We start from the raw sequence: 25,538 nt of genomic DNA, 5'->3' as shown, positions 1-25,538 counted from the left end.
AAGAGTTGAGAAACTTTCCCATGAAAAGTTTGTTTTGATCAATCAGCATTTTTGATGCAAAACATTTCATTGAAAAATTCCCAAACAACTCTTAGTAATATTGTTATACATTTTAGTATAGTGCATTTTGTATTTCAAAAGCAAATGGGAATTCTTAGATGTAGTGTGCATAACTACTTTAACAATATATTATTCTATACTTAGTTGCAATGGAAGGTATAGAGTAGATTCATAATCCTTGTGTCTTTGATATTTACCTTATTCACAAAAATGGGAGCCATCTTTTCTGGTTTCCATTCTGTTGCTTATTTACCAGTTCCTTATAAACTTCTGACCTTAGAAACCTAGGGAAAGAGTCCTTGGCCATGAGACTATAGATTAGTCTCTGAGCATCATCAAAACATTTCAGGGTTGGTTCCGAGATATTCTGAGAGATGTGGTCTCTGGTAGTGAAGTCAATATTAATCTGGGGAAAGTAAGGTGTAATAAAATTAGTTTAAATTTTACTGGAGAGTTGAAGTTTGTATTCGCGCATGATGCAAATACTATTTGAATTTTTTCTCAGAATATGCTGTCTGATGCAAACTAGCACATAGTTAATGCCTTTATTTTCTAGCATATTGAATATTAGTTTATTTTGGCTCCCTGGGCTTAAAGAGATGGTATCACAGAAAGAAGATAAAAAATGCCTTTGATTATCTAAGTATAGATCAAGGCAGGAAATTCTAACTCTTTATAATACAGAAAGGAAAGTATTTGCATTTCCTTTCAGAGACCTACCCTTTGCAAAAGATATTCTATAAAACATACAACTCAATCAACCGAGATACCTTAATTTTCCAGCCATTCTAGGGCTATTTGAATGTTAACTATTAACTAAAGGGGATTCTGTTCTCCCGATGAATTGCAAATGTGTAACTTATTAATCATAAGGGAAGTAATAAGTGTCTTTTGAGGTGAAAATAGACTTCCTACTTGTTCTTTAATTGGCTAATTATTAACAATAATAATAAAGCTGTGGTCCATGAGAGTAGGATGATCACACAGGACTGGCTCTGGGAAGGGTGTAATGTGGTGTTCAGCAACATTTACTACTGTGCAACTGGACCAAGATCCAAACGGTCTGCTCAGAGTTGTATGGCGTTTGAGGGGGTGCTCATTCTGTGTGAGCACGTAGTCCAAGTCACTGTCTAGTCCATAGTTATTGCACCATTACACCCACAGAAATGTAAAATTAGGTGTGATACAGGAGGGCCAGGGAGCAGTGGGAAGTGGTAGAAGGGAAGTATATAAACCCTAGGTTAATTAAGGCGTGGTTCCCTGTAGACTAGGGAGGGTTGCTACAGGTTAATTGGAGCACCTGTAATCAATTAAGGCCCTGTTAGAAACCTAATAAAACCCCCTGCTTCAGGCAGTCAGGGGGAAGGAGAGAGGACTGGAGCTTGGAGGTGTGCTGTTAGACTTGGAGGAACAGAAAACTGGAGTAAGGAGACACTGCCCCAGCAGGGGAGGGACATTCCCTCCCCCAGCGTTTAAGGACTGAAGGTACCCCACCCAAGGGAGAAGAGGGTAAGAACCTGCAGGGGTTGAGAGGGGCTGGGACTCAGAGTGAGGAGCAAACCCAGACCCTTCCCCCGCTTCCCTCCTTTACCACCTTCCTGGGCCACTAGTGGGGCCCTTGGTGCCCCAAGAGCAGGGGTAAGGAGTGGTATTTTAGCCCCCCCCCACCAAGAAAAGTGCAGGACCCACCATACTATATCGACCATCTTGTCACACGTGGTGTCAGCGGTGGGATCTCTGCGCCATGAACATAATCCAGAGTGGGTCACAACCACCCTGCCTCAAGATGGAGGATTTGGTCAAAGCACTGGTGCAAGCCTCTGCCGCCCAGCAGGAGGCTACCTGGGTTCAGGCAGCTGCCCAACAGGAGGCCGTGCGGCTGCAGCAAGAGACCAATCACCTGCTGATGACCCAGGCCACCCAAGATCGGGCCATGCTGCAGGAACTAGTGAACCAAGTGAAGGTCCTTACGGAGCTGAGCCACGGGTATGATGGGACACGGACCATACGTGTCAGCTACTGTCTGCAGAAGATGACCCGGGAGGATGATGTGGAGGCGTACCTCCTGGCTTTTGAGAGGACAGCTCTGAGGGAGGCCTGGCCCCGAGACCAGTGGTCAGGGATCCTTGCCCCATTTTTGTGCGGGGAGTCCCAGAAGGCCTACTATGATATGACCACAGAGGAGGCAGCAGATTACCCCCGACTGAAGGCGGAGATCCTAGCCAGGGCAGGGGTAACAACGGCCTTGAGAGCCCGGAGGTTCCATGAATGGCAGTACTGTGAAGACAAGACACCGTGATCACAACTATTTGACCTAATCCACCTAGCCCAGAAGTGGTTACGCCCGGAGGCTCTCAGCTCAGAGAAAATGATGGAGCTCCTGGTACTGGATCACTATACGAGGGGACTACCCTCGGGCCTCCGAGCCTGGGTAGGCCAGAATGACCCCTCCACCTATGACGAACTAGTCACCCTTGTAGAGAGACAACTGGCAGCCCGTGAACTGTTCTAAACCCCGGGAGCTGAAACATGGCGTTTTAGGAAACCAGTCCCAACCCCGAGGCCCCGGATCATCGAGAACTCCAGGAAAGCCATAGCTGGAAGAACAGGCACCAAGGAGCGGCCTGAGGCCCCAAAGGGACCTGGGGGTCTAAAGGAAGAAGGTTGGGGAAGCGAGTCAGAGGGCCCAAGACAGAGGGCAACTTCCGGAATGAGATATCGCTGTTATGAGTGTGGGGAGTTGGGGCATATAGCAGCCCAGTGCCCCAACAGGGAGGAGCCCATGCAATGTAATCTGGGGGATCCCGGGGACCAATGTGGCCTAATCAGCCTGGTGGGGGTTGCGATCCAACATGAGTACACCAGGCCAGTAAAGATGAATGGCATCCAGACCATAGCTTTGGTGGACTCTGGGAGTGCTGTCACATTGGTCTCAGGGAAATTAGTGGGGCAAAACCAACTGAGCCGGGCCAAGAGCACTGGAGTGACATGTGTCCATGGCACAGTAAATTTCTACCCCACAATTCCAATACGGATTGAGATCCAGGGAAGTACTACCAAGATGACTGCAGGGGTGGTCCCCAAGCTCCCCTACCCAGTCTTAATTGGCAGGGACTTTCCTGGGTTCAAGAGTCTACTCCCCCCCCTTGAGTTAGGGAAGGGAAGTAAACCCCGAGCAGAATGTGAGGTACCCATGGATGATCCTACCACAATTTTTGCTGGGTTTTCCCCAGAGTTATTTTCACCCCCTGGGAAGTCCCGGAAATCCAGACGGGAAAGGAGAGCAGACAAAAGATTAGAAACCAGGATCTTGGCAGCAAACCAGAAAGCTGCCCTGGTTGGGAGGAAGGCTCGTGGAGACCGAGAGACTGCCTCCAGCACGAGCAGAACCACCCCAAAAGAAGGAGGGGAACCCAAGTCAATAGAATCAGGCCAGATTGGTCCCGCACGCAAATGTTTTGGGCAGGACCAAGACGATGACCCACTATATGCAAACGTGAGGGAGGAGGTAGTAGAGGTAAATGGCGTGCCAGTAGAAGGGAAAACCAAAGGCACAGGGCCATACTATATAATCAAGCAGGATCTGTTGTACCGGGTAGTGCCAATACGGGGAGAAGTAGTAGAACAGCTCTTGGTGCCACGGAAGCACACAAGGGCTGTATTAGAATTAGCTCACAGTCATCTGTTTGGGGGACATTTAGGAATAGACAAGACCCTGGATAGAGTCCTAAGAAGGTTCTACTGGCCGGGGGTACGGGCAGAAGTCCAACACTATTGCACCTCCTGCCCAGAGGGCCAGCTGCATAGTTCCCGACCTCAGTTAAGGGCCCCGTTGGTACCCTTGCCCATAATTGAAGTTCCTTTTGAAAGAATAGCAATGGATCTAGTGGGCCCACTAGAAATAACAGCCCGGGGCCACCGAAGCATACTTGTCATCCTGGACTATGCTACACGGTACCCCGAAGCCATTCCTTTAAGGAACCCCACGTCCAAGGCAATCACAAAAGAACTGGTGCAGGTTTTTGCTAGGGTAGGCATCCCTAAGGAGATCCTGACAGATCAAGGGACTCCTTTCATGTTGAGAGTAATGAAAGACTTATGTACCCTGCTCCGCATCCAAGCCTTGCGGACCTCGGTCTATCATCCCCAAACAGATGGTCTGGTTGAGCGATTTAACCGCACTCTCAAGAGTATCTGAAAGGTGGTGGCCCAAGACGGAAAAGATTGGGATACCCTCCTACCATATCTGATGTTTGCAATACGAGAAGTTCCCCAAGCCTCTACTGGTTTCTCCCCGTATGGACGCCACCCACGTGGCATATTAGACATCGCGAAGGAGGAATGGGAGGAACAACCCAACCCAGGGAAGAATGTCATTGCACACGTAGCCCAGATGAGAGAATGAATAGCCCAAGTGACCCCCATAGTACGAGAACATTTGGAGAAAGCACAAGAGGCCCAACGAACCTACTACAATCGTCAGGCAAAAACACGGAAATTTCAACCAGGAGAACAGGTGCTGGTACCAACAGCAGAAAGTAAGCTCCTGGCCAGTTGGCATGGACCCTATGAGATCGTGGAAGCTGTTGGGGAGGTGAATTATAAGGTAAAGCAGCCAGACCGCCGAAGGCCAGAGCAGATCTATCATGTCAATTTACTGAAACCCTGGCACGATCGGGAGACGTGCCTGGCCATCCTGCCGGCCACACCCCAGGCAGATGGCCCACAAGGGCAGGTAAGGATATCCCCCGAATTAGCCCCAGAACAATGAACAGAGGTCATTGAAATGATCCAGCAGAACCAAGATGTGTTCTCCACACAACCAGGCCATACGACGCTGATCCAACACCACATTGTCACCTGTCCCAGAGCAAGGGTGACCATAAAACCATATCGCATACCGGAGGCAAAAAGAGAAGAAATTAGGGCAGAAGTAAGGAAGATGCTGGAACTTGGGGTGATTGAGGAATCCCACAGCCAGTGGTCCAGCCCTACTGTCTTGGTCCCCAAGCCTGATGGCACCCTGAGGTTTTGTAATGACTTTTGAAAGTTAAATGAGGTATCCCAATTCGATGCCTACCCGATACCACATGTGGATGAGCTGGTGGATCAGTTAGGCAAGGCCCGATACTTGACCACCTTGGACTTGACAAAGGGCTACTGGCAGATCCCCCTGGCTGAGGACACAAAGGAAAAAACCGCTTTCTCTACACCTGACGGCCTCTTCCAATATACCGTCCTCCCTTTTGGGCTCCATGGGGCCCCCGCAACTTTCCAACGATTGATGGACAGATTACTTCGACCCCATGCCAAGTATGCTTCTGCCTATTTAGATGACGTGGTAATCCATAGTCCTGACTGGGAGACACACCTGGGGAAAGTGGAAGCAGTACTAGATACTCTTAGACAGGCTGGCCTCACCGCTAACCCATCCAAATGTGCAATAGGGCTAGCCGAGGCCAGATATCTCGGGTATGTAGTTGGAAGGGGCCTGGTGAAGCCCCAGTGGAACAAAGTGGAGGCAATACAGAAATGGCTCTGCCCAATCCGAAAAAACAAGTCAGAGCATTCTTAGGGATAGTAGGGTACTATCTCAGGTTCATCCCTCACTTCACCACAAGGGCAGCGCCTCTGACGAACCTAATAAGATCTCAGGGCCTGGAGATAGTTAAGTGGACTGAGGAAGCAGAGGAAGCTTTCACAGACCTAAGGACAGCCTTTTGCAGCCATCCAGTGATCATAGCCCCAGATTTCACAAAGGAATTCATCCTACAGACGCCTCGGAGGTAGGACTTGGGGCCGTCCTTTCACAGATGGTGGGAGATGAGGAGTACCCGATCCTTTACCTCAGCCGAAAACTCCTGCCCAGGGAGCAACGGTACGCCGTAGTAGAAAAGGAATGCCTAGCAATTAAATGGGCCATGGAGATTCTACGGTACTACCTACTTGGGCGGCAGTTCACCCTTGTGATGGACCACGCCCCGCTCCAATGGATGCACACAAATAAGGAGAGGCATGCACGAGTGACTAGATGGTTCCTGTCCCTACAACCTTTTCACTTCCGAATCCAGCATAGAGCCGGCAGCCAACACAGCAACGCGGACGGCCTATCACGACAACACTGTCTTTCGTCCCAAGTAGCCCAACCCTATGGCGTTGAGCAGGGGAGGGGGATATGTGATACAGGAGGGCCAGGGAGCAGTGGGAAGTGGTAGAAGGGAAGTATATAGACCCTAGGTTAATTAAGGCGTGGTTCCCTGTAGACTAGGGAGGGTTGCTACAGGTTAATTGGAGCACCTGTAATCAATTAAGGCCCTGTTAGAAACCTAATAAAACCCCCTGCTTCAGGCAGTCACGGGGAAGGAGGAAGGAGAGAGGACTGGAGCTTGGAGGTGTGCTGTTAGACTTGGAGGAACAGAAAACCGGAGTAAGGGAGACCCTGCCCCAGCAGGGGAGGGACATTCCCTCCCCCAGCGTTTAAGGACTGAAGGTACCCCACCCAAGGGAGAAGAGGGTAAAAACCTGCAGGGGTTGAGAGGGGCTGGGACTCAGAGTGAGGAGCAAACCCAGACCCCTCCCCCGCTTCCCTCCTTTACCACCTTCCTGGGCCACTAGTGGGGCCCTCGGTGCCCCAAGAGCAGGGGTTAGGGGTGGTATTTCAGCCCCCCCCCCACCAAGGAAAGCACAGGACCCACCATACTATATTGACCATCTTGTCACATAGGCCAATAAAATAGATTGGCTTTATTATCTGCTGAATACTTGATAGGCTAGGAACAAGACTGTAGTTGAACTACGCACAATAGCTGAATAATCTATATGCTTCTGAATGTGGACTGATAAACTGTTTTTCTGTTTATGAAAGCATGTATTTTATCACAATTTTGTGCATTCCTTGGATTTATCAGTGTGAAGATTTATTGATACTTTTATCATCAGGCAGGTATTTTTCTTCAAATATTTATGAAACTATTATTTCTAATTTCCATTACAGGAATAAAACTTTTCTTTTTAAAACAGTTTATTGTTGGTGACTTACACTCCTCCAGCACTCAGAATGGGTCACTATCACCTGACAGCCACTGGAGAAACTAGACAACCAATATTACTTGACCAGAACCCCCTCCCCAAATAATCATCTCTCCTGTTACAGAGGTGGGACACAGGGGCTGGGAGTCAGGAGAGTGCCAGGGCCTCTGTCCAGTGGGGGAAGTGCATTGGCCTCTGTGTTCTGGGACTCCTGTCTGGGTAGTATCATCTAGCCAGGGCTGTGCTGAAAGGCCCAGCTACTCAGAGGGGCTATCATGGGGGCCAAAACTCATAGGGTGCAGTGGGCAGGGAGTCGGGAGGAAGGGTGCCTGGTGTCATGCACTACTTGTAGTTTGCAGGGTTGCTACTAACAGGTCAGATTCTGTATCAGATATGGACTGGCTCCAGCACTTTCTTCTTAGAGAGATACACCAGAGATATATTCACTATATAATTCTTTATTGCATTGTCAGTAATGGCTGTTGTGAACTTAAGTCTTAATGTATGTTACGCACAGTGCCACCTAGTACAACACAATCTAACATTCTATTAGATCTCTCCTTTAAGTTGTATATTTCTACTATTTTACAAAATCATGCTATCTTTAGAGTTCAGTAGATCAGTCTGTTAAGTATCTGTGAATCATACTGGCTTTCTAATTACACAACTCAAACATATATCAACTGCCATGATATGTCTGAGAAGATTGTTGGTCTTTGATCCTTTGATCACGTAAATTCTGAATACAAAACTTTTTGTCTTTGTAAATTGTTTCTCTGGTGAACTGGCACATGCAGTTCAGATTACCTCCAGAGCTAGTCAAGGAGATATCAGGTAATTTTGGCTCTGGGAGAGATTATAGGTGATTGTAAGTCCCTTTTGAGAGGATTGTCACATCTGATACTTAGTCATTTTAAAGTTAATAGTCTTCCCAGGAATATTCAGTTTCACTCTCCAGGCAGGCTATGTGTCACCACATGTGATAGATCCCAGAAAAAATGGCTCTTGATTGTCTGAAATATTAGTCAACTCCCTGACTGCCTTGGTATGGCAAACAGCTGCAAAATGTCCATATTTTGTGCATTTATTACATATTTCATGTTTAGCATGACACATGTCTTAAGCTATGAATTTTTCCAAATCCTCTGCATTTACTCTGAAATTCTTTGTAGCCTGGGACTCCTTCATAGCCTCAGGGCTTCTATATTAATGACTTTTAGCTCTCATGGTGTGTCTGTTTACAGCTTCTAAGCTCGTTTCAGGTTTTTCAAGTTGCTCCTGCCTCTTCTTCTGTTGTTAGACTAGTTCAGACTGCTTTGCTAATGGGGTAGCAGCTTGTAGATTTAAATTTGTCTTTAATTGTAGTCCCTGTGAAATGGTTTTATCTCTAGGCTCAATGATTAGACTGTCTCTGATATTTTCATGTTTTGCAGTCCCAAAATCAGAGTTTTCAGCCAATGCATGCAGAACTCTTATAAAAGAGTCAACATTTTCTCCTCATTCTTGAATTCTCTGGTGAAAACATGCTCTTTCATAAGCCACATTTCTCTGAGGTATAAAGTATGAAATCAAACACATACAGAGCCCTTTCATAATAATCTTTGTGACAAGCTTCAGTAAAGGCAAAAGATTTAAAGATATGTGTTAGCCTGCTTCCCCATAGCATAAATTAATGAAGATACCTGAATATCTTCAGTTTCCTGGTAGAGTTTTGTAGCAGTTCAAAATCTTGCAAAATACTGCTTCCAGTCTGTCCATTCTAAAGGTCTTGAAAACGGAAGTTCTCAGGAGCACTGAAGAGTGGCTTGTTGATTAAATTGATCCTGCAATATTTGTTGCTTTGTTCTTTCTGTTTGCAACCTTTATTGCTATTTTTCTTCTATTTGTACTCTCCTCTGGCCCAGTTAGACTACCTTTACTTCTGACACAATGTCATGTGCTTCTTGTACTGAGTAGGCTGCAGGGCTGCTACTAGAATGTCAGACTCTTGTAACAGATATGGACTGGCTACAGAGTTTCCTTCTTAGAGAGACACACCAGAGATGTGTTCACTATAAGATGCTCTATTGCACTGCTAGGAAGTATGGCTGTTGTGAGCTTAATGAAGGTATGTTACACATGACACCTCCTAGTGAACAGTATAATACAGTTTAGCATTCTGTTACACCTGGCACTCAAGTGGGGCAGCAAGCAGGGGCTGCTCAGTGGGGGTAGGTGCCCTGTATTCATGGGAGGCAGGGGGCAGGTGGTAGGGGAGTGTCTGGAGGGGGACAGTGTGCTAGGTACTCAGGAGAGCCAGTGGGCAGGGACTGTGGGGTACCCGGAGGAGGAAGGGGTACCCTGTATTCATAGGGGGCATAAGGTGGTGGAGTGCCTGGGGATAGTGAGTGAGAGGAGAGGGGTGCCTCAAAGGGGAGTGGGGTACCTGGTACTCACAAGGGGCAGCAAACAGATGAGAGAGGGTGCTGAAGGGGTGCCCAGCACTCACGGTGGGCATCAGAGAAGAGGTGCCTGTTACTCACCACAATTCAGCAGTTAAGGAAGCCTTCTGTTCCTTATGGACCTGTTGCTGCAAAGGTCAAGTCAGGTGGTCTTTGCTGCCAGGACCCAGCTCTCTGCTCATTTTGCTTACTCACTGCAGAGCAGCTGCCACCGATCAGAATATCTGTCCTCTGCAGCGGCACACTGTGCCATCTAGCAGGGACTCTGCATGGAGGGACCAAGCCACCATCTCTCCTTCCAGAATGAGGAGTTGGGTCCAGGGACTTCTGGCATGTCCAAAAATTTGGGTGAAAATTAGTAAAAGTCAAATAATTTTTTTAAACCCAGGAATTTTTCAGGGAAAATTGGTAAAAAATGAAAATGAAGGGCCTTATATATAATGTAGTCTTAAGGACATTTTAATGTTTTGTTTTGCTTAAAAAATAAAGTCTGAGTGTTACTTTACCTAATGCAGAAGAAACGACATGTCATAAAATAATTTTTAAAAAGGGGGATTCATGAGCAGATAAGTACTAAACTAGAGTCCCTCTCATTTAATTACTCCTACTTGGTGCTACCAGCATTTAATTATAATAATATCCTTTTTGCTATCATCTGCAGTTTCAGGTAGATAATTTCACTCATGTTTTACATGCTTCAAATCCAGAGGAATTGAGTACCTGCAACTCCCATTGACTTCAGCAAGACAAAAATTATAGGAGTTGGCCTTTAATTTTTGTAATTTTGTTTGTAGTAATAATAATAATAATTAATGTAAAAGAGCTTTGAACAATCATAAGACATCAGGACATTCAAAACACTGTTACTATCAAAAGCAGAGGGATCAGTGCAAAGGTCACTGAGGGAACACACATCATAAGGTAATTAATTCACATATTTCTTCATTCACACAAAACATTTTCTTTCGTGATCAAATTGAGCATTGTGAAGGAGTATTTCTAAGGGAATGTTTCAAGATTCATCACATCAAAAATATCTGTGTTAAAGGAAATGAACAAATAGTAGCCAGTAGCACACTTTAATTTACGTTGTGGAGGGAATATAGTTTATCGTACCATAAAGAAGCATATAGTCAATGAAAAGCCAAGGAAAGTAAATGTACAGCCACTATTGCCAACCCTAACCATTCAAAAATCATGACATTGGCTTAATAATCATGAGATGCATAAACTAATAAATTTGTGAGGGTTTTTATGTGCCTTATGGGTTTTTGAAGCTTTAGGGGGATTCCACCTGCCCCCAAAGTGTGTGAGAGCTTTTAAGGGTCAAAATTCAGCCTCAGCTACACATGCAAAAATGTGTCCTTCCCGTGATTACTCGAAGGGGGCTCCTCTTATCCTCCTCCACCCCTCAGATGAGGGAGCTGCCATCTAATCTCTCTCCTACCCCATCACTATCACTCCACCTTCTTCAGCCTCCCTCTACCCTCCATTAGAATTGCAGAGGAAGTCTGCTTCTCCCCTACCCCACCTGCCAGTGTCCTGCTCCTCCCACATTCTGCACATGCACCTTTTACAGGGTCTCCGATGCTCCTCACAGTCTGTTTCTTAACTGTCTTGTCGAGAGCCCGGTCTAGAATGGGAGCCATTTTGCCTGTGGGAGGTGTCAGTCACATTTATTAAAGGCAGCCTCCCTTCCACAAGCAGATAGACTGCAGGGAAATTGCGATCATACTCTTTTCAACCCCCTTGAGAGTAATGGGAAATGACAGTCATTCTGAGTAAGAGAAAAATCACGAGTTAACATGACGAAAGACTACCCTCATGAGACAGGTAAAAAAAGCCCCAAAATTGAGAGTTGGGAATAATGCATACATTTCCATGCATCAAAATGAGAATGCATGCATTAAGACGTAGCACTGAACCCAAACCCTGTGTAATGTTTACTTGAAGTGTATATTCAGACACTAGATGTCTCTGTGTGCTTTTAAGAGTTCTAAAAAAGGGTGTATTCCCTAGTAAATGAGAAAAGCAAAGCAAAGCTGGGACTCAAGCTGTTTGGAAGCCTGTTTGGTTATCTGTAGTTGTAGTTATTTGTCTTTCATAAATGCGTCCTGTTATAGACACACTATGATCTTGAATATCATGACATTCTGGATCTGAGCTTTGCAACTTGAGGACTATCCCTGGAAACTATCTGAAGAAAGTAAAAACGACTGTTTTACCTCCCTTGGAGCATCAGCCTGGATAAATTCTGAATAAATCTTTTGGGCTTTTGAGGCAATTTTAGCAGAAGCCTTAGTTTTCTTGAAGTCCTCACAGGCCATCCAGAAGTCAATGTTCTCCTCACTGAACTCAGACTTCAGGAATGTTCTAAAGGCATCCAATCCATCTGCAGAAATAGAAAAATAAATTATAAGACATATCTAACCTATGTAGCAGTCCAGAGGGTAAATCATGTTAGGGTCCAAAATCTCAATTCTTCTGTTCTTATTCAGTCTACAAACCCTTAGGACAAATTCAGCCTTTTGTTAGACTCAAACAAAACCTCTTTCATTTCAATGAAATTGTACAAGTATAATAAAGGGCTGATTTTGGAACTTTGAATTTAACGGGAGTCTTGTCTGAGAAAGGACCACAGGATTTCGCTATATCAGCATAACCAAATGTTAACATTTGGGGGTTGATCACTCAGACAAACTCCCATTGAAGAAAGATAGTTGGTTTCTGTTAGTTTCCGCCCCGCTTCCCTTCAAATATTCCAAGTCATCAAAAAGAGTTTTTTCCAACTCAGAACTGCAGAATTTGACATGTGAAAAGTAATTTCAATGGGAAGATATTTACTCGTATTAGAAAGACTGACTAATTAATGAAAAATCTTAACTTTACACTATTTACAGTATTACAGTTCATATGAAAATTTTACACCATCAGAAAAGGTTTTGGGATTTAAGCACTATGTTGGGACCTGGGAGATGCCCGTTCAGTTCCTGGCTCTGCCACAGAATTCCAGTGTGGCCTTGTGAACTCGCTTAATCTCTCTTTGCCTCAATTCCCCAATAGTAGACCGGGGATATCCAGGAAATCCAGTTAATCTTGTCTATTTAGATAATAAGAACTCCAGGGTTGGGAGTCTCTCTTTCTTTGTGTTTCTACAGTGCCAACTGCCGTGGAGTTTTAATCTTGGTTGGGGCCTCTAGGTACTAGTAGGTAATACAGATAAGAAGTAATAATCCTGTACTCCACATCTTGTCATCTTAAAACAATTTTCTCCCATTCAGGAAATCCATTTCAGACTGATCCTGAGACACTCTGTGGAAATTTAAAACTTATTTTGGGAGAGTGAAACTATCATTTTATTTAAAGTCCATGTAAATGAAAAGAGAATATTTAAGAATGCAATTTAAATTCAAGTTTTAAGACTTTATGCCTTTCAATTGAAAACTCCATCTGGCAACTGTACTTTAAACGCAGAGAAATTCATTATGTTCTTGAAAGCTGTACAGGATTTGTATTGAAATTGGCATTGAGATGGGAATGATGATGGGAATTTTGTCTATCAGTAGTTTCCTTGTTACAGAACTCTAGACTGATCCTGCTCCCATTGAGGTCAATGTGACTTTTACAATTAACTTAAATGAGAGCAAAATAAAACCTTCTGCTAGGCCATAAACAGTGGAAGGGCCAGGGAGGTACAGAAAGGGCAGGTCTTGGGGGCAAGAGCTGTCTTTTACTCTGTGTAGATAGCACATAGCACTTCTCATTATCTGGACTAAATCAGGTGTATGTCCTGGGCCAAGGGAGAGGATGGCCAGAAACAATGACTGATAAGTTAGGAATGGTGTATGATCTGAATTGCAGAGGCCAATTGGAAAGCTGCTGCTTGACACAGTATATGTACCACTTGAGACAGGCATTCAGTTAAATCCTGAGGAACTACGGCAAAAAAACAAAAAAACACAAACCTGTTCCACCTGCCATACAAAGAAGCCACCAAACAAAGGAGCCCCACGAAAAACCACACAACCCAGGAACAACATAGGTCAACATATGGGTGAAATGTAGCAGGAGTGACAGTGCAACCCTTATAGTTAACTGTTTCAAGCCTATCCTCTTTCTTTCAGTCACTGATAACTTCCCTAAATTTTCACCTTTTTGGCTGAATGTTTTGGTTTTGTTCTATCTCTGCATGAAGATGAACTGTGCGTGTGTGTGTGTGGGGGGGTATGGTTGGAAGGGAGATTTGAGTAAAAACAGTTCAACTGCAATGGAGGATGGGCAAGGAGAGCGGAAAACATCCTTTCTTGTTTAAAAAACAACAACTTGCAAGCAATTTTTGAATGGCTCAACAGTCACAATGGCTTGGGGTTTAAAGTTGATGTGGAAATAGCCCTGTCAGAGGAAAAGTGCCTTTGCATGTTCCAAAGATAATTGGTTTGGTTGGAGTTACCAGTGCATATCAATGCACTGAGCATGCACAGATTTCTTCTACTTAGCTTGTAAAGTGAGCAGTTAAGAGAAGATTCTCTATGCATGCATGGCTACTTTAGGAGCACAATTTAGAAATAACAGTAACAGGAAAAATTAGTTGGTCTATTTAGGCCACCTAAATTATCTTGGAAAGCTCCAATCCTGTTACACTTATATAGGGTGACCAGACGTCCCAATTTTATTGGGACTGTCCCGATATTTGCTTGTTTGTCCCGCGTCCCGACCGATATGCGGTCAGGACACTGGACAAACAAGAAATTTTGCCCTCCCGGAAGGGCTCTCGCCCCACCCCCACCCCGACTCCACTCTCTCCTTCCCCCATTGGCTCCCTCCCCAAATCCCTGCCCTGGCCCCGCCTCTTCCCCAAGCACGTGGCATTCCTCCTCCCTCCCAGGCTTGCCGCGGGAGGGGGTGGTGGCCGGCTTCCAGTTCCTGGAGCTGGTGAGTACGGGCACTGGGTGGGCAAGGGGGCTGCTCCCCCAGGAGGGAGACGAGGGGCTCCGGACCCCGGCAGCAGCGGGGGAGAGCGGCTCGAGGCCGCATGAGTGGCCATGTAAAGTTTATTGGCTCGGGGTGGACCCCGGCTGGTCCTCGCCCCTGTAAGGGGGTGGTAAGGAGCCGAGTCTCCCCCTCCCCCCGGCTCCTCAGCTGAGCCCCCCCCCATCTCCCTCCTGGGGGAGCATCCCCTTTGCCTGCCCGCCCGGTGCTTCCAGCTCCAGGAACTGGAAGCCGGCCACCACCCCATCCCTCCAGGCTTGCGCCAGCATTACAGCTGCAAGCCTGGTAGGGAGGAGGAATGCCGCTCAGCTGAGGAGCCAGGACGAGGGGGAAGGGGGGACTCTGCTCCTTACCTGGCCTGCGGTGGCCGGCAGGACATGCTGGCGCAGGGCGGGGATGCTACCCCCCTACAGGGCAGGGCGAGGAGCCAGCTGGGGTCCCCCCCACCACAGCCGATAAACTTTACGTGGCCACTCGCGCGGCCCTGAGCCACTCTCCCCCGCCACTGCCGGGGTCCGGAGCCCCGTGCCTCTCCCGCTCGGCTGTGCTCCAGCGGCTGCTTCCCTGCGGGGCGGCGGGACACGCCGCATATGCCCGGGGCCTGCTAATTCCCCCGGCACCTGCAAAACGGCTTTTTTTTTTTTTTTCTTTCCCTCCCCCCCCCCGCCCCGCTATTTCTTTTCAATGATCTGGTCACCCTACACTTATATGGTTAACTTTGAGCAGGGCCAGCTCCAGGCACCAGCATTCCAAGCAGGTGCTTGGGGCGGCAATCTGCAAGGGGCAGCAGTCTGTGTGTTTTTGCCGCCCCAAGCAGCGCGCCAAATTGCCGCCGTGGACGACGGGGGCAGTCCGTGTGCCGTTAGGATGGTATGCACATTTCCACGGCGGTGGCAATTTGGCGGCAGCTTCTATGTTCAGCTGCCAGCGGCAGCAATTCGGCGGCTTCTGTCTTCCGGCTGAAGACAGAAGCTGCCGCCGAATTGCTGCCGCTGCGGAAACCCGTGTGCCACCCAAACGGCACATGGACTGCCCCCGCCATCCGTGGTGGCAATTCGGCGCGCTGCTTGGCGCAGCGAAAACAGTAGAGCCGGCCCTGACTTTGAGCATGCGAGTAGTCTTACTGAAGTGTATAAATTGAAGCTCGTGTGTTCGCAAGATCAGGGCCTAAGTTGTCTTTGTGATATAACTGCCTTGTTCTTTCAATGGCACCTGAGGAAGGCTGGTTGAAAAGAAAATGAATAGTATATAGCTGCTTACTGCACATTAAACATTGTATTACAAAGAAGACCTTAGGAAAAACAGAATATATCACATTAACGGTTTAACAGCTTAAATCTCAATTCTACAAAAGTCCTTAAATTTACATCATTTTGGCTGTGTAAAGGATCCTGTGACCTATAAATTGCTCTGTGCCATCTAGCAAGGGGGTTACAAGAATATCCTGATCCTGGTATGTACATTCTGGTTCACCAAAGACTATCATGTAAAGTCTTAAATGAAAGCCAGGGTCACACTGGTTGTTAATATTGTGAAATGTATGTACAGGTACTATGTAAGGAGTTATGTATTGTGACAGACCCAGACCAGTGGGGTACAGGAGTCTGGTAGAGGGCAAATATACTGGTCACTGGATGAGTAGTTTTCTGTTCCCTGAGTGACCAGAGAAGGGGCTGCACTAGAGTAATCAGGAACCTGCTAGAACCAGTTAAGGCAGGCAGGCTAATTAGGACACCTGGAGCCAATTAAGAAGAAGCTGCTAGAATCAATTAAGGCAGGCTAATCAGGGCACCTGGGTTTTAAAAGGAGCTCACTTCAGTTTGTAGTGTGAGAGTGTGAGGAGCTGGGAGCAAGAGGTGCAAGGAGCTGAGAGTGAGTGGGTGTGCTGCTGGAGGACTGAGGAGCACAAGTGTTATCAGACACCAGGAGGAAGGTCCTGTGGTGAGAATAAAGAAGGTGTTTGGAGGAGGCCATGGGGAAGTAGCCCAGGGAGTTGTGGCTGTCATGCAGCTGTTACAGGAGGCACTATAGACAGCTGCAGTCCACAGGGCCCTGGGCTGGAACCCGGAGTAGAGGGCGGGCCCGGGTTCCCCCCAAACCTCCCAATTGACCTGGACTGTGGGTTCTTCCAGAGGGGAAGGTCTCTGGGCTGTTCCCCAACCCACATGGTGAATCTCTGAGGCAGGAAAATCTGCCAATAAACGCAGGACCCACCAAGATAGAGGAGGAACTTTGTCACAGTATGTATAATGAAAATGTGTTTTAAAGTCTGTATCAAGGCAGAGTTGGCAAACAGGCTTTCTGTCACATAAAAGATGTTTATTGACCTATCTCTGTGCCAACATGTTAAGCAGTGTAAGCTAACACAATGGTTACATATCTACATACAAAGTCAACAGGGGGCTGTGAAATCAACAGAGCAGCTGGTCTGTACACTCTTCCCTTGGGGACAGAAGACCTGGTATTTCAGTGAGGCATTCAATGGATAAGGGACTGTACACTATAGAGGAATGCTTCAAAGGGACTTGGGGACTGGGGTGCACCTATTGTTGTCCTGCAAGGCAGAGTGATGGCTGGCATAGCCCAGAGGAGATTTTGGATAGCTAGTAGGCTGGTGGTGTTAGGGAGTCAACACCCAGTTAAGCACAAGCAAGTCTCCCTCTCTTTGGAGGCAGGAGAGTAACAAGATGACTCTCAGTCCTGGGTACCCGTAGAACTGTCACACTGTGCGAATGAGAATCAGGCCCTATGACGAAGACACACTGTTCTCTACTATATTTTCATTGTCAGAAAGGCCTAAACAAACCACAATACCGCCCAGAGAGCAAAACCAAGAATTCCACAGGAATAGCTAAGTTTGTAGAGAGCAAAAAATGATGTGGTATTACCTCATATTATGTGATCATCTAATTATACCTATGGTGCAGATGTAAGTTAATGTGTGAGTGTTGGGGAAGGCTGCTTTATCTGGTGCCTTAATGCTAGTCATCTTTTGGCCACATGCACCGCTGACTACACACCTTAGTGGGACTTTCCCCTTGACCTGTCCCTTTATGACCAGCCTCACCTTCTTTCCCAACTCTTCTTTTAACTTCTGGGCATCTGAATGGAGACATATTTATTTTGCATAATTGCAAAGTTCCAAGCTGGCAGAAATTAGGCTACTTTAAAACTTACACAGGGAGTCTGAGTGTGTGTGCGTGTGTGTAGGGGAGGTGAATGAGGGTAGCGTAGCTCCCCCTTCTGCTAAAATCAGAGGAAAAACCCCTCTCCTCTCCCTGGCTTGCTGGAGTGCTCCAGCACGGCTCCCCACCCAATCTGAATCTTCTTTAACCATTGCACTTAACCATCTTTCTGACCAACTTAATGCCTGACCCTGTAAATTCTTACTCATGTGAGTAGCCTTTATTCACTTGTAGACAATGTATGTGAATAACTATTTCCTGGATCAGACCCCTGCAGTTAATATGGAACATGAAGCACCAATTACATCTCCAGAGAATTTAGTCCCAAATCTTCAAGGTGCCATTGTTTAAAATATTTTTTGCACATGTGAATGGACAGCAACAGACTACTTATCTATTGCATTATTCTAATCCTGTAAATGTAGAGAAACTCTTCTGTACTCAGGTGTGAGACTGTAATTTCAGAAAACTCCCACTTCCTTGGATAGGAAAACTGGAGTCCAAGTGGAGGACACTCTTTCTAGAGTTGGCCAAATTCTACCATCCACTGCTATGGGTACTCGCATAGCCCCACAGTATGCCAACATGTTTATGGCTCACTTAGAACAACGCTTCCTCAGTGCTCGTCCCTAAACGCCCCTACGCTACTTGCGCTACATTGATGACATCATCATCTGGACCCATGGAAAAGAAGCCCTTGAGGAATTCCACCAGGATTTCAACAATTTCCATCCCACCATCAACGTCAGCCTGGACCAGTCCACACAAGAGATCCACTTCCTGGACACTATAGTGCTAATAAGCGATGGTCACATAAACACCGCCCTATACCAGAAACCTACTGACCGCTATACTTACCTACATGCCTCCAGCTTTCATCCAGACCACATCACACGATCCATTGTCTACGGCCAAGCTCTAAGATATAATCGCATTTGCTCCAATCCCTCAGACAGAGACAAACACCTACAGGATCTCTATCAAGCGTTCTTAAAACTACAATACCCACCTGCTGAAGTGAAGAAACAGATTGACAGAGCCAGAAGAGTACCCAGAAGTCACCTACTACAGGACAGGCCCAACAAAGAAAGTAACAGAATGCCACTAGCTGTCACCTTCAGTCCCCAACTAAAACCTCTCCAGCGCATCATCAAGGATCTACAACCTATCCTGAAGGACGATCCCTCACTCACACAGATCTTGGGAGACAGGCCAGTCCTCACTTACACACAGTCCCCCAACCTGAAGCAAATACTCACCAGCAATCACACACCACACAACAAACACACTAACCCAGGAGCCTATCCTTGCAACAAAGCCCATTGCCAACTCTGCCCACATATCTATTCAGGGTACACCATCATAGGACCTAATCACATCAGCCACACCATCAGGGGCTTGTTCACGTGCACATCTACCAATGTGATATATGCCAGCAATGCCCCTCTGCCATGTAGATTGGCCAAACCGGACAGTCTCTGTGCAAAAGAATAAATGGACACAAATCAGACGTCCAGAATTATAACATTCAAAAACCAGTCGGAGAACATTTCAACCTCCCTGGACACTCAATTACAGACCTGAAAGTGGCAATTCTTCAACAAAAAAACTTCAAAAGCAGACTCCAATGAGAAACTGCAGAACTGGAATTAATTTGCAAACTGGACACCATTAAATTAGGCTTGTATAAAGACTGGGAGTGGATGGGTCATTACACAAACTAAAAACTATTTCCCCATGCAAATTTTTCCCCTGCTGTTACTCACACCTTCTTGTCAACTGTTTGAAATGGGCCATCCCGATTATCAGTACAAAAGTTTTTTTCTCCTTCTGATAATAGCCCACCTTAATTGATTAGTCTCGTTAGAGTTGGTATGGCAACCCCCATTTTTTCATGTTCTCTGTGTGTGTGTGTGTGTATATATATATCTTCCTACTGTATTTTCCACTGCATGCATCTGATGAAGTGGGTTTTAGCCCACAAAAGCTTATGCCCAAATAAATATATTAGTCTCTAAGGCGCCACAAGTACTCCTTGTTATCTTTGGGCTTGAATCTGCTCCCACTGAAGTTGGTGCCAAAGCTCTCAGTGACCTCAGGTAAACAGAGTCAGTAAATATGTTTTTATAGTTACAGGTACTTCTTACCTTTATTTGCTAGTAGTGTATCCACCGACTCAGACCATGCCATTGTTTCCCTAGGGGTTGACCTGTGGAAACAACATCTACCCTTGAAAATAGCATTGTGATCTTTTGCCTATGCAGTCTATGTTAGTTTTTCTGTTGCTTGGAACATGTCATCATCCCCTCATTAACAAAGCAAGATGAGTTACTTACAGCACTGCACCATATATCAAACAGTAAAAGGTAAAAGGAAGTCTGACTTTTTTTAGCGTACAGATAACCATAGAGCATTGCAAAATAGAATGTAATTTGACACTGGCAACTTGATTATTAATCTAAGAGACAATAGTAATAATGTTTGCAATTGTCTGAACTATAATAAAGGTGCAGGAGAGATATTAGTCACTTTTCTGTAGTGGAGTGCTGGATTTCTTTTCAACTTTGAATGGATTAACCATTAATTTATATGACACTTTTTGCTTGCAATAACTAAAATTATCTAAAAGGTTATCACACTAGCAATGGTGTGATAAATGGGCTATTTCTCAGTTTCCTACCAGTATAAAAATCTGGATCCATTCATAGTTTTGCTTCTTAACAAGGTTTTGATTAAGTATTTGTTAAAGCTGTAATAATCTGTCTTTTTTGTTTCCCACTGGCGTTGGAGGCTCCCCCCTCCCAAGAAAGCACAAGAATACAATTATTCAAGACATTTTCAGTTCTGGGCTGATGTATCTAAATCTAGGAACCTGTCAGGGCAGAATAAGATCTTTTCCAAACTAGTTAATAATTTTAAGTTCTCCTTCCTTTTTTCCTTCCTTTCTTCCAGACTTGGTGCATGTGCAATATGGTCTAAAACAGACTTGCTGAACATCTGAACTGTTATCCATTGTCTCTCCAATGAATAAAACCCCTTATTATGTAAATCTTCCACCCTAGGGGGTATCCGATACAGAGCAGTCAAGTGGTTGTTTGTTTATATGTTCTGTTTATTAGGTTGGCTCCATTTTTTTAAAATGTCCAGATTCTGAAGATTTTACTGGACAGCAATATTTATAGCACAATTTGTCTAGTTTAGATAATTTTAAGCCACTTATCACTTATATTTTAGCATTTCATCAAGATGTGCTTTTCATATTGATATACAGAGTGGAATGACTGTGCCATTCAAATGTACGGCCATGTCTGCACTAAGGCCATGTCTACACTAGGAAAAAAGGTTTATTGTTAACTAAAATGTTCTAATCCTAGCATAGACAAGGCAAGTTGTAGATTTAACACTTTAGTTGTCCTTAGGGTTTTCTTCAATCAGCTAACATGTTAAAACTACAATTTGCCTTGTCTAAAATAGCATTTTAACGTGTTTTAAATACACCATTTTCCCCCTAGTGCAGACCACGCTATGTGTAGTGAAGATGAGGATATGTGTAAATTAGGCCTGATCTACACTGAAAACTTACATTGACATAGCTACATCTCTGAGGGGTGTGAAAATACACATGCCTGAGAGACATAGCTCTGCTGACCTGATCCCCTGGGTAGATAGCACTAGGTCAACAGAAGAATTCTTCCATCAGCCTAGCTATTGCCTCTCAGAGAAGTGGATTAACTACGGCAGTGGGAGAACCCTGTAGTGAGTGTCTACAGTGAAGCCCTACAGCTGTGCCTCTGTAGCATTTTAAGTGTAGACATAGCCTCAGAGTATTTTTCTATTAGTTAATTGATTGCGAATGGCAAATGTTTGTGGCTTGCCCAAGGGATCAGCCTAGGTAAACGATGACAAACAAACAGTTGGGGAGTGTCAGTATGAGCCTTTTCAAGTGTGAAGTGTTCTGAGTTAATAAGTTCAAGGTAAAAATCTTGGTGAACTCATGGAGTAGATGACCCCTAAGATGAAGAGAAACCACCAGCACACAGAATCACATTGGCATGAGGGGGAGTTTGGTTACATGCACCAGAGAAAACTCACTAAAACTTCCATGACATTTGTAAAGGCTCCATTTTTAGCGATTATGAGAGAGGATCTAGGCCTCATTCTCTAATTCATAGTTCATAACCAAAAATTAGTGGGAGAGGTGTGTTGTACTGAGCAAAATGCCAATCTGCCTTTTTGAAAGGACAATGCAGAAACTGGCTGGGGCAGACATGTGCAGTCTGGTGTGTGAAGTATAGTATGTAAGCTAGTTTCTTAAGCCTTTCAAAAGCAATTATTTGGCATTGTTAAAGGTTTTTGGTATCCTTAGTGGCTCCTAGAGAAAGCAGAGTGTCCAAACTCTCTTGTTTGTGTAGGTTATTGGTTTGCAAAGCCGAGGTAGCTGCTCTGGATCAAGGAGGGCTTGTTGGACATACAAGTTGACCGAGATGCAGGGTTTAATAAGCTGGCTGAGTGAGGTGTGGCGTCACTCGCCTCCCTCTGGACACAACAGCAGGATCTCACAGACAAGGAGGTGTCACAGCAGGAACTTGCTCTTTAGTCATATAAAATATTTCTTTTACCTCTGTAGCTAAGCTGAGATGGCCATATTTGGTGTAGCTTATCAGAAGGGTAAATCAAGGTATGTTAAGCAAACAGCTTGTTTTAATTCCATTTTCTCTCCTTTTTTGTAAAAATTATTTACAAATTTGGTTAATATTATTGTTGTATGGGTAACTTCACTCTCATGTCCACAGGAGAAAAGAGTATCTCCTCATCTCTAAGGAAAGGTGCTGAAGGGTGATGAGTTTCTTGAACCTATATCCTTCTCTGGCTCAGTCTGGACAGAGGTGTTTTATCCCAAAGATTTGTGTTAATACTAGGCTACCGCTGGCAAACACTAGGAGTATATCTTCAGTTCACAGTTAACCTGCATGATTTCAAAGTTGCTAACTCTCTGAAAAACCCCACCTGATTCACTGCATGTCCCATTTGCCCATCTCCTCGGGCTGAGCAACCAGTCAGAGCAGCTATTCGAAGACCTCCTTTCTTTTCCCCCTCTCCAAAGCCATTCTTACAGAGGGGAGGGTGAAGCAGGGAGCTAAAGAACCCAGTAGCTCTAGGTAGCTCTGCTGTCTAATCCCCACTCCCTCCTGGGACCAACAAGGATGGCACAGCACCCCTGCACCTCCCCCAACCCTGGGACGCTCATATCTACCAGCCCTTCAAGTGGCTAAAGTGGGGATGGGTCCTGCCCCCAGGATGGTGGGAGGCCTGGAGAAAGAATTGCAGAGTGAGTCCACCCCACACTCATCCCGTGTTGATGCCTGGAATGGGTGGAAGGGACCCTGCTTTAACTCCCGCAAGCCTGTGTGTGTGTGTGTGTGTGTGTGTGTGTGTGTGAGAGAGAGAGAGAGAGAGAAACCCCAGGAGGAGTGGGGGTGAATTGATGTGCGGAGGGGAGAGGATGACAGGATTTGGCTTGGAGGTTGGGGGCAGAAGTAATTGCTGGGCAGGGGATGGGCAGATGTGGCAAGCTCATGCAGCAGGGGCAAAATTCACTGTACCTGATATATCTGGGATAACAGGCAACACTATCTGTCACACATACACAGGGTATGGACTAGGAGGAGGGGAGGTGTATTAAAAACATTTTAAAAAAATCTAAACCACAATATAATCTTTAGAAAAAAATCTCAAGATTTTTTGGCCGTCTGACTCATGATTTTTGATCTCTTGAAGTTGGTAATACCGTGATTAGCACCCAGTTCTGAGCACCCAGGTTAGCTTAGGCTGGGTATGAGCACCTCTGTAGAAAACTGTCCATGTTACTATATCCTCACTGTTTCTGCACTTGCCTGTGTGTGTCAGGGGACATATCTCACGGTTCTTTGTGCTGTGATACTCTCATATTCTTTCCCAGTCAGTTATATCAGTTGTGGGAGACACAAAATGTCCATCCAGAGAACTGTGGGAAGGGCATTGTCTGACTATCAGCACTTGAGTGATTTAGCCTATGTCCTTACTGCAAAGTGGGCAGTTTCCAACCCAAGGTATAGCCGGGGCTCAAGTTCTAACCTATACCCAGGTAAGCTAGCCTGGGCTTAAGCACCTCCAAACCCTGGTCAGAGGTTCTTCTGTGTGCATGGTAAGGAAGTTTGGGCTAAACCTGGTAGGAGCCTTGGTTAACTATGCAGTGAAGACTTACCCTAGGTGGGAAATCAAAAGACCAAGGAGGAGATGTGAGTTGGAGGAGATTGTTGGTAAAAATGTTCTCATCCAAAAGACTCCCACAGAGTAAATTGGGTAAGGAAATCACTCATTTTATTCAGAACAATGAAGGGTCTAAATTGACCCTGCTAGGTTCCAAATATGCAAGTCTAGTTATTTCCTAGCTCCTGCTTAGACCATGAAGCTATGGCCTCTAATGAGGACAGGAGCTCAGTCCAGCTAAAATTAGACTTGGTGATTGTTGTCTCACCAAAGCACTGCCAGCCTCCTGTGTCTATCAGGTATGGAGGCTATTCATAATTCTTAATGGGGAGGAATCTCTGTCCTCCGCAGCTGCATAAAACCCAATCAAGAATTCTATGCTGCTTCTTTCTGTGGAGTAGAAATGCAAGGGCAGATTCTTTCAGGGTTGACTGGACATCTGTCAAAGAATTTTATAGGAACCTTTAATGTGAAGTTTATGATGCTCTTATCTGACTGACAAATCTGTTCCTGAAATCATCTAAGGAATGTTCTTTATGCCAGTCGTTGACCCTAGCAGGGACTGATGCTCCTATATATATTGACTTAAAAAGATGTGTTTCCAGAGACTAAACAACGGGTAATGGCTAAAACTGGTCAAACTCTTCATTCTGATTAATATATTGAGGGGCTTTTTAAAATTTTTGACTCAGTCATGAGTACTATAAATATATTTGGTATTCTTAAATATTCACTGAGAGCTAGGTTGTCACAGCTATTACTGAGCTGCACAGGGGAGTTTGCGAGTTATATTCCACATAGAGTTATGAAAGTATATTACAGACAATAATAGTATTCATTAATTGTATATTTATCAAAATGCAACATGAGAGCATTAATATGTTATCATGTGAGTGCCATTGTTTTCAGAGGAATTTTTATAAGGTTAGTGCATTGATACTATAACATTGCAAGCATTATTTTGAAATAGCTGTCAATTTGCTTGCATCATAACTGTGCAAAATTATAGACACAAAATTAATAAAATTGCATATATATAAATGGAATCTAAATATAGGCAATATGTATTAAAACACAAATAAAAACCATAGAATATATTATATGAAATTGTGACATTGTTAGTTGTCTGACAATCTGTGAGCCTGTCAGCTCTCTGCTCCCTTTAGTGGAGTTATGCCAGCAGAGAAATTGGACCAGTAAATGTAACAACTTTAATCAAATATATAACAAATAAGTGGGAAGTTCAGTGAATATTTAACTGCTTTCAAATCTCCTGGGGAAGCAGAATGACAGACCAGGGCAAATCAGAGAGAATGGACCTAATCCTGCGTACTTTCCTCATGAGAGTAGTGCTGTTTGCTTCACTCAGAGTGATCTTACTGACTTCAATCGGATTACTCTCATGAGTATTGTGAGCAGAATTTGCCCCAAGGACCAAAATCAGCATATTAATTATAATCAACGAAGGAAATAAAAACTGTCCAGGCTAATCAGACATCAACTGTCCGATTCTATACATCTTCTCAGATAAAAATAGCCATAAACAACAACTCACTTCACTGGCATTTTTCGTTCCACTGTCTGA

The 25,538-nt window shown here is 45.0% G+C and overlaps 1 protein-coding gene across 1 annotated transcript; it reads right to left on the bottom strand.

Annotated features, from left to right (window-relative positions):
- Positions 1 to 262: 262 nt before the first annotated feature.
- LOC113407452 (regulator of G-protein signaling 21-like) lies at positions 263 to 25,519 on the bottom strand. The gene is made up of 4 exons (XM_026656001.1): positions 25,509 to 25,519; positions 19,852 to 19,928; positions 11,756 to 11,922; positions 263 to 466 (listed from the first exon to the last, which is right to left on the bottom strand). Exons 1-4 carry the CDS (start codon positions 25,517 to 25,519, stop codon positions 263 to 265), a joined length of 459 nt encoding a protein of 152 aa, XP_026511786.1.
- Between the last annotated feature and the right edge of the window lie 19 nt (positions 25,520 to 25,538).

This window comes from Terrapene carolina, unplaced genomic scaffold (genome assembly GCF_002925995.2).
Source record: "Terrapene carolina triunguis isolate 2854851 unplaced genomic scaffold, T_m_triunguis-2.0 Scaffold211, whole genome shotgun sequence".
In the NCBI taxonomy this organism is placed as follows: domain Eukaryota; kingdom Metazoa; phylum Chordata; order Testudines; family Emydidae; genus Terrapene; species Terrapene triunguis.
This window is presented reverse-complemented; position numbering and strand designations above follow the sequence as displayed.